The sequence below is a fragment of the Poromitra crassiceps genome (assembly GCF_964638095.1).
Source record: "Poromitra crassiceps genome assembly, chromosome: 23".
Classification (NCBI taxonomy): Eukaryota; Metazoa; Chordata; class Actinopteri; order Beryciformes; family Melamphaidae; genus Poromitra; species Poromitra crassiceps.
In genome coordinates this window covers 23,200,864-23,210,143 of record NC_139639.1, presented here as the reverse complement: position 1 = coordinate 23,210,143, position 9,280 = coordinate 23,200,864, and the positions used below count along the sequence as shown (strand labels likewise).

Genomic DNA, 9,280 nt, shown 5'->3' with positions numbered 1-9,280 from the left:
AATAAGTGGTCCGTTTCCCCCCTCAGTCTTTGTCTCGGAGCTCTCAGTTCGAGACGTATGCAGTGAGGAGCCTGAGAAGCTGCTGGTGAATGGGCACAGAAGGCTGACTGACAGGCAGCTTTGAAGCGGCTGACATTTTGTTCAAGCGTTTAACGCAGGCTCCCGATAATTGCCCCCCCGCTCACCAGGCGACGGAGCAACAGCCGATTAGATGACAGCGGATATGCAGGGCACGAATGAAAGATGATGAAAGAGAATCGAGGGGCGTTCGCTGAATGAGCCAAGCCATTTCCACTGCAACACACATCCTTTTCTCAAATTGGCTTGGAAGCCGCTTCTGGCTGAAAACATGTGATAGACTGGGGGTTTTTTTTGGGTAGTGTTTCGAAAAACTCCTTGAAAAAGCGGCCGGCGTGCGACGCCCACGCACAACAGAGATCTGATATTTTTCTCCATCGATTTCCTGCCAGAGATTCAGCTGCTGTTGAGCTGCGGGAAAGTGTGTGTGTGTGTGTGTGTGTGTGTGTGTGTGTGTGTGTGTGTGTGTGTGTGTGCGCGTGCGTGCGTGCGTGCGTGCGTGCGTGTGTGTGTGTGTGTTGCTATTTCATAGGGTTCTTAGAGTGTGTGTGTGTGTGTGAGAGAGAGAGAGAGGAGGAAAACAAGATAGAAAAAGGGGAAAGGAAAGAATGGCTGTGAAGAGTGCAAAAAAAACCCACCATTTTAGTCTATTTTTGAGTCCTAAAATCCGGATTTTCTTAAAATAAGTGAAGAAATGTCACTTATTTCCGATGCAAATCAACTTGTTTCAAGAATTTTGTAGAATCCAGTGTCATTCAGAAGTTGTCCCTTGGTTTAAAGGAACACGTCACATAATTTTGGGAGATTCGCCTATTTGCCATATCTTCCCGATAGTAAGACGTGAAGATAGATGCCCCTCTCTTCTCTGTGTGTGTATAGTAGAAAAATAATGAGCGCTAGTTAGCTTAGCACAATGAATGGCAGTCAATGGTACTGGAAGTGCACCACTTCCAGTAGCACCTGGCTACAGTGCAGATTTCCACTAAAAACGGCCTGTAAATGACATCTTTTTAAGTCAGCTTGGCCTCTCAGGGCTTGTGTAGACGTTATGCCAGCTCCCCCCTCCCCTCATGTTAACGGGGGTAGGCTAGCCAGTACCATTGACTGCCATTCATTGTGCTGAGCTAACTAGCGCTCACTCTTTTGCCTACTACACGCACCGAGAAGAGAAGGGCACCTATCTTCTCGTCTCACTATCGGGAAGATGGCAAATAGGTGAATCTCCCAAAATGCTGGTGTGTTCCTTTAAGAAAAATAAGGTCGGGAGGCTGAATATTAAATTACTCAATAATATGGATGTTTTTTTTGCAGTTTTTTGTTTGTGTGTTGCAGTTTCGAGTTCTAGAGAAGTGTGTGTGGGAGAGAATCGAGGGCAGAAAGAGAGTGAGAACTAGAGGGAAATGGAGTGAAAGGATGTGAAGTTTTGTGACTCAGAGAAAGTGTGTGTGTGTGTGTGTGTGTGTGTGTGTGTGTGTGTGTGCGTGCACGTGCGCGTGCGCGTGCGCGTGTGTGTGTGTGCGCGCGCGCGCCTGCGTGTGTGTATGTGTGTGTCCAGGCAGGCAGGTTGGCAGGCTGGCGATGACAGTTTGGAGCTGCGTGTGTCACAGGAGATGTCTGTCATAGAAATGGGCCAGGCCTATGAGTGCCAGGTGGCAGCTCACATCAGCAGCTGAACGTGTGTGTGTGTGTGTGTGTGTGTGTGTGTGTGTGTGTGTGTGTGTGTGTGTGTGTGTGTGTGTGTGTGTGTGTGTGTGTGTGTGTTCTTGTACAGCTATCTTAGTGAGAACCAATTGGAGTTTTAGGAAAGTGGGGACACTTTGGCCGGTCCTCACTTTGTCACACACCTTCAAAGGGCTGTTTGAGGGTTAAGACCTGGTTTTAAGGGTTCGGTTAGGGTTGAGTTGATGTTAGGATAAGGGTTAGGCCTTTACTTATGGGCTAGGGAATGCGTTATGTCAATGAATGTCCTCACTAAGATAGATGTACAAGTGTGTGTGTTTGTGGGGATATGCACCCTGTATGATGCGTGTGTGCGTGTGTGTGTATCTGAGCAGGCTCTTTTGTGTGGAAGCCTTCCTCTGGGTAGGTGGATGCCATAACGGCCTCTTAATCATAGATAGACTAGTCATATATCTTTCTGCGATTTTGGCCACCTACAGGAAGGTAATAATAAGACATGCTGATGTGAAAATGAATGGCGAGACCTTGCATGAGGCCTCGGCGGAGGGCGGTCCCTGCATGCGGCTGAATCCTATTACTAGATAAGAGTTCCTTCATCAGCCAAGGTGCTCTCATCCCAGAGAGGCTTTGAGGCTGGCAGCAAGGTCATTATAGGCTTATTATTTTGATCGCTTTGCCTTCTTATTTTTAGTTCGCTAAAGCGTCTTTGGGAATGCTTTGTATTACGGCCTTATTAGGCTGGAGAAAAGTGATTCCAGACATTCGTTGGTCAAATTGTAAACACTAATGAAGTCAACTTTTTCATGTTTAATGCTGAAGCAATTACTTGCTTTTGATTTTATTTGATTTTATTTGATTGCTCGTATTTGCTGCAGGAAGCGGACGTTTCTAGTTTGCTGCTGTATTATAATGTCAGCTGTCAGGCATGTCTGATGGGTCTTTGTTCCTGGATGACAGGGTTCTCCTGGAGAGAGAGGCGCTGCTGGCCCCGGTGGTCCCATTGGTCTGTCGGGACGCAACGGCCCCCAGGGACCCCCCGGTCCCGCCGGAGACAAGGGAGGCCCTGTGAGTATTTCTGTTCTTTCTAACTCTCTCTTTGACACACTCGCCCAGTCAAACACTTCCTTAGTTCTGACGCCTGTGGTCCATGTTCTGTTTAGTTCTGATGCCTGTGGTCCATGTTCTGTTTAGTTCTGACGCATGTGGTCCATGTTCTGTTTATTTCTGACGCATGTGGTCCATGTTCTGTTTTAGGGAGAGAAAGGTCCCATGGGTCCCGCTGGCCGTGACGGTATCCAAGGTCCTGTTGGTCTTCCTGGTCCGGCTGGTCCTCAGGGACCCCCTGGAGAGGACGGTGACAAGGTGGGGTACAGTCGGTTTGCACCTGTCAGCAACATCGGTGTGATGCAATTTACCGGGAATCTTGGTATTTTAATGTCTACTAATGTCTAGAGTCAAAAACTTTTCAAAACACAACAAAAGCATTCACTGTACTTGGTGAAAGGTAAAAAAGAAAATCTGAGATTGTCAAATGTGACACTTTGGGTGTATAACTTGTAAATGTATGTTGAAAACCAAAAGGAAAAAAGATGACAGTTGTTACAGATAGCGACATGTGTGCAACACGTCTCTAGTGCTGACAGGGTGTTGGCAAAATGTGTTTAGAAATGTAAGGGTGACATCTTTATTCTCTTTGCAAGTTTGATATTTTTACAGCCATCCATCATTATATGAGCAATGAGAAAACATGTCATGATCAGATCTGTTGCATCAACAGACTTTCCAATGACATACAATACAAACAAGCATACACTACTGTAACATACGTACTATAGAGAATACAGAACTTAACATTCACAGCACAGATAAACTGAAGGCCAGTACCGACAGAAGATATCATTCTGAGTGATTAGGTTATTGCACTCAAGAACCAAAATAAACATGTTTTTTTACTGCCATGTAAACAAGCATGCACTCGAATGCATAAACGACACACTTAGTAAAGCAAATACATCAACAAAGGTAATGTACTGCAATAGCCATGACATGTACTCTGTTTACACTCACCAGCAAATACCATCTCTCCAGTTAATGCACTCGACCACAGATCAGCGTCGTTTGAATCGGTAATCATCGCACATTTCCAATCCCTGTCACGTCTCCTATCGCGTCATTTTGTCAATGATGGTGCCAATGGGGGTAGACAGGGAGCCAAGTAATCAATTCATTGCAAACACTTGCCCAAGGTCTTTGTGGGCCAATCAAATTAGAATCTCTCGAGAAATATTTACCGCCCAATCACGGTAAAGGTGACATCTAAAGATATTGGACTCAGACTAAACATGAGAGGCAAAGCCTTTTTAAGATGGAAGGAGCAGATGTGAGTGAGTTTGTATTGCTCTACAGGGAGAAGTTAAGTTAAGATGTGAGCGAGCTGTTCTGTTTGTTTTGCTCTACAGGGAGAAGTTAAGTTAAGTTAAGATGTGAGCGAGCTGTTCTGTTTGTTTTGCTCTACAGGGAGAAGTTAAGTCAAGTCAAGTCAAGTCATTTATTTATAAAGCACATTTAAAAACTCAAGAGCCAACCAAAGTGCTGTACAATCAAAAGCATAAAATACAGGATACTGCAACACAGAGGACAATGCAGGACAGAGGACAGTACAACACAAACACAATACATCACATAGGACCAAGGGGACAGAACAGTGGGGAAGGGGCAGGATAAATTACAAGGGAGTGTGTGAGTTAGGGGGTGGGAGAGTCAGGGTTTATTGAAGGCTAGGGAATAAAAGTGAGTTTTTAATCTAGACTTAAATGTTTCCAGCGAGGGAGCAGATCTGATCTCCTGGGGTAGCTGGTTCCACAGCTTGGGGGCCACAGCCGAGAAAGAGCGATCGCCCCTCGTTTTGAGTCTGGTGCGGGGGGGGACCAGCCGAGCCTGGGAGGAGGATCTTAGAGACCTGGGTGCTGAGTGGGGGGTTAGCAGCTCTGTAATGTAGGGGGGTGCTGCACCTGATAAAGCCTTAAAGGCCAGGAGGAGGATTTTAAAGTTGATCCTAAATGGGACTGGGAGCCAGTGTAGGGATGCTAAAACTGGGGTGATGTGCTCTCTTTTTCTGGTGCCAGTAAGAAATCTAGCTGCAGAGTGTTGGACCATTTGGAGGCGGGACATGGCTGCTTGACTAATGCCGGTGTAGAGAGCATTGCAGTAGTCAAGGCGTGATGTGATGAAAGCATGGGTTACTCTTTCCAGGTCAGCGGGTGAAAGAATTGGTTTTATTTTAGAGATGTTTCGCAGTTGAAAAAAGCAGGATTTAACGACAGCATTTACCTGTCGGTCGAATTTGAGCTCTGGGTCGAAAATTACGCCCAGGCTCTTGACGTGGGGCTTGAGGTGGGTGGAAAGTTGTCCTAAGCTGTTTGAGAGTGTCTTGGTGTTAAGATTAAGATGTGAGTTAAGATGTGAGCGAGCTGTTCTGTTTGTTTTGCTCTACAGGGAGAAGTCGGCGGACCTGGCCAGAAGGGAGGCAAAGGAGACAAGGGTGAATTTGTGAGTCTGTTTTCTCTTTCTCTCTCTCTCTCTCTCTCTCTCTCTCTCTCTCTCTCTCTCTCTCTCTCTCTCTCTCTCTCTGTCTCTCTCTGTCTGTCACATTTTGACAACTCTAAAGCATTGAGTTTGAAATGCTGTCAACAATCCATGGTGATTGAGGAAAGATCACAGTTTCTTCTGTGTGCAAATGGGATGCTGAAGCATGCTGATGCTTGCCTTAGAGTCTAAGGCAAGGCAGTCTTCAGCATATAAAATATTGTTTGAAGTGCTGTATTGTCCTCTTCGATGAGGTAAGACCTTCAGTTAAACCACAATGCTTAGTTAGATATAAATACACCAATGTGATTTGTCATCATCATAAATCTAATGATATAGGTTATACAGGTTTAATTGAATGTGATGTTAGCTGACAACATATTACTGAGAAAATTGAATGAAATGCATTTTGTCCATTGTGAAAATGGATGAAAATGGCATAATTGAAACATGTTTTTCTTTGCCGAGAGCAATGCCATTCCTTCAATTAGACATCCTGTATGATTGGATACACTGAGTGTACAGTTGTTTTCACACACCAGCCTTGCTCTGCATGTAAAACAAGCATGGCTACCTTGTTTAGGCCATTGCTCTGACTGCCTGTCTTCCTCCTCCGTGTGTGCAGGGCCCCCCAGGTCCGAGCGGTCTCCAGGGTGTGGTCGGAGCTCCTGGTCCGGCTGTAAGTATCACCTCCTCAGGCCACCTCACATCAACTGTACTCCCTTGAAATATGACCTCCTCCTCTGGCTTCACCCTTAGCTCGTTATGGATGGGTGTTCGCGGACCCCTGCCCCTGTGCGTCATACATCCACCCGTGCAAGTGCCCACTCTGTCAGATAGGTCATACAGGAGTAGTTATTGAGCTTAGTCGAAATGCTGCACAACTCTGTCAGCAAAGGTGAAGAGAAAGTATAGAGACAAATAGCAAGTAAAAGAATATGGATTCATCACAGCACAAGAGGAACTTCACATATTCACAACATGATGGACATTTTAATGAGCACATATTCAACGGAAATTAATGGGAAATTGTATGTTTATTGACACTTGAATGTGGTGCCAGTCACCCAGTTGGTAATCCATGCATTTCCTTATTCACGTCAAACATGATCTGCCCCTTTCAAAAAGGTTCTCAGCCCATTTACCACAACATAGAATGTAATTAGTCGTTTCTCTATTCGCATATCCTTCTGACATCCACATGCAAGATTAAAACCCATTACCTTCCAGTAACAAGACAGTCTTAACTAACCACTATGCTGCCCTGCCAATCATCTTCATATAATGACCTTATACAGTATGGCACAGAGAGAGAATCAGAACCAGCTGAACAGACGGCCCTATATAGCTACTGTTCTTACCCCTCTCACCAACACTGCTGTTTGTACAATAGCTGGTGGCCTGAGGGCACCTAACGACTCATTGCTGTAAATTATCAGGCCTTACAAACCATTCCAGCAAAAGCTCAGCATCTGCAGAGCTCTGTAGGGGCTGAACGGGCCTGGCGAGATGGATTTGCCGCTAGCAGGTAGCACACGCCAGCTGAATAACAACAAATTATTAAACAGTGGTTTGTCCCAGTGTGTCAGTCGGCTCATGTGCAGTCATACCTTCGTGTTTGTGTGACTTGAGGTTTGGCTTGTGCTGTGCCATTTCAACTCACTTTCCCTTATTACACGTCTTAATCCTGTTATCATTCTTTACTGCACTTTATCTACCACTTCATTTGTGGAGAGGTGCATCACCCAATTACCGTACCTTTAAGATAGGGGACGTTGGTATTTAATTTGATTTGTTAACGCCTACTTATTTATAACCACGACCCAGTCACCAGTGCCACTGTCATTTAGATGCAACAACACGGTCAATCAGTGAGGGTGAAACACTTCACTCCTCTAAACAAGGATGCTTGAGCGGCACCTGAATAATAAATAGACGTTGTATTCAAATGGATTTTAGTGGTTTCACATTCATTATTAGTTTACGTGGATGGCTGCGATACCGTGAATGTGTGTGAATATAGCGTAGAAACTTTAACAATAAATCGAGTTGTTTTATAAGCAGTGCTTCTGAATGTATGAAATATGCGATAAGCTATGTCAGCTAATGGTTCAATTGATAACATCAATTAGCAAGCCTAATATTAGTGTACTGTATGTAACATTAGTGTGGCCATGCAATAAGTCTGTTTATGTCTTTGTGACTGCTACCATTAGAACACTTAACACCATTTTACCCTCTACTGAGATAGAAGACAGCCAAACATGTAACAGTTGATATTTTTAACATCACAACAGGCCAACATAAATCCAAAATACCTACTTAGATTTGGTTCATGGGAAGAAAAGAAATGTGTTGGATGTACTACCTCACATCTTCCTCTGCCCACTGAATCAAATCTCCTCTCTACTACCCCCTCCTGTCTCTTTTATTATCTCATATTTCTTTTCCTTTTTTTAACTGCATTTCTCTCATATCACAATTGTAAACAAAAGAATGAAAAATGCAAGCTCATTCAACTGTTGCTCATTGTATGTCCGTTTATTTAATTTAATTTTATTTAACCTTTATTTAGACAGGCGAGTCATTAAGAACAAATTCTTATTTACACTGACGGCCTGTGGGGTAAGGGAGAGGGGCTGCAAGAAAGGTCATGTTAAGGATAAAAAGGATAAAAACAGTGCATTATAAAACAGGGTATAAAACATAACAGCAATCACATAGGATAGAGCCAAAACTCAACATAACACAACACAGCACAACGTAGAACCAACACAACACAGTACAACGTAGCACAACACAACAAGACAAAACAATACAGGATAAACCAAACAAAACACAGCATGATGGGGGAAGGGGGTAGATGGAGGGAGGGGTAGAGAGGGAGGGAGGGGGGATGGGAAGAAGGGAGGAGGGAGGGAGGAAAGGAGAAGGGGAAAGGGGGTAAAGGGAGGGGGGAGGGAAGAAGGGAGGGGGAGGGGAGGAAAAGGGGAAGGGGGTAGAGGGAGGGGGGATGGGAAGAAGGGAGGGGGGAGGGAGGAAAGGAGAAGGGAAAGGGGGTAGAGGGAGGGAAGGGGTAAAGAGGGAGGGGGAGATGGGAAGAAGGGGGGGTAGGAAAAGGAGAAGGGGGAGGGGGTAGAGAGGGAGAGGGGGGGTAGTAAAGGGAGAAGGGGGAGGGGGGGTACTATGAGGGGGGGAAGCAGACACAGCGGTCAACAAAGAGCTGTTGGAGTTGCTGTTTGAAAATGGAAAGTGATGTCAGGGTTGCAAGTTTGAGGGTGCTCTGAAGAATATTCCAGTCGTATGCTGCTGCAAAACGGAAGGAGGTGCGGCCGAAGACAGTTCTATAAGCGGTTGAGCTGGGGATAGAAAGTTTGATGTACCCGCTTGATCTTGTACTATAGGTGTTTGTTGCTATGTGGAGGAGATATGAGAGGTAATGTGGTGTCTTGCCTAGTATGGACTTAAAAATAAAGTGGTGCCAATGGAGGGATCGTCGGGTTTTAAGGGAGGGCCAGTCTACCAGATTGTAGAGGTCACAGTGGTGAGTCTGGAAGGGTGCATTGGTGGCGAAACGGATAGCTGAATGGTGAAGCGTGTCTAATTTTTTGAGGGCTGATGCTGAAGCTGTTCTATAAATGATATCGCCGTAATCTAAAATCGGAAGAATTGTCAACTTGACGAGGGTGTGTTTGGCCGGATGAGTGAAGGAAGATTTATTGCGGAAGAGGAAAGCTAATCTTGCTTTGATTTTAGTCTGAAGGTTATTGATGTGTGTATTGAAGGAAAGGGATGAGTCCAGCCAGATACCCAGGTATTTGTAAGAATCCACAAATTCCAGGGCCACGCCCTCAGGTGTGCCATCGGCACAGATGATCTTGGGGGGTCTGGGGGCATCCTTAATTCGGGAGAAGAGCATACACTTTGTCTTTTTTGT

General features: G+C 45.1%; 1 protein-coding gene across 1 annotated transcript in view; it reads left to right on the top strand.

Annotated features, from left to right (window-relative positions):
* The window catches only part of col11a1b (collagen, type XI, alpha 1b), a 117,200-nt gene that overhangs the window by 79,310 nt on the left and 28,610 nt on the right, over positions 1-9,280 (top strand). Inside the window, exons 42-45 of the mRNA XM_083659329.1 lie at positions 2,716-2,823; positions 3,013-3,120; positions 5,254-5,307; positions 5,969-6,022. Coding sequence (XP_083515455.1) covers positions 2,716-2,823; positions 3,013-3,120; positions 5,254-5,307; positions 5,969-6,022 — 324 coding nt within the window. The remainder of the gene's footprint in view (positions 1-2,715; positions 2,824-3,012; positions 3,121-5,253; positions 5,308-5,968; positions 6,023-9,280) is intronic.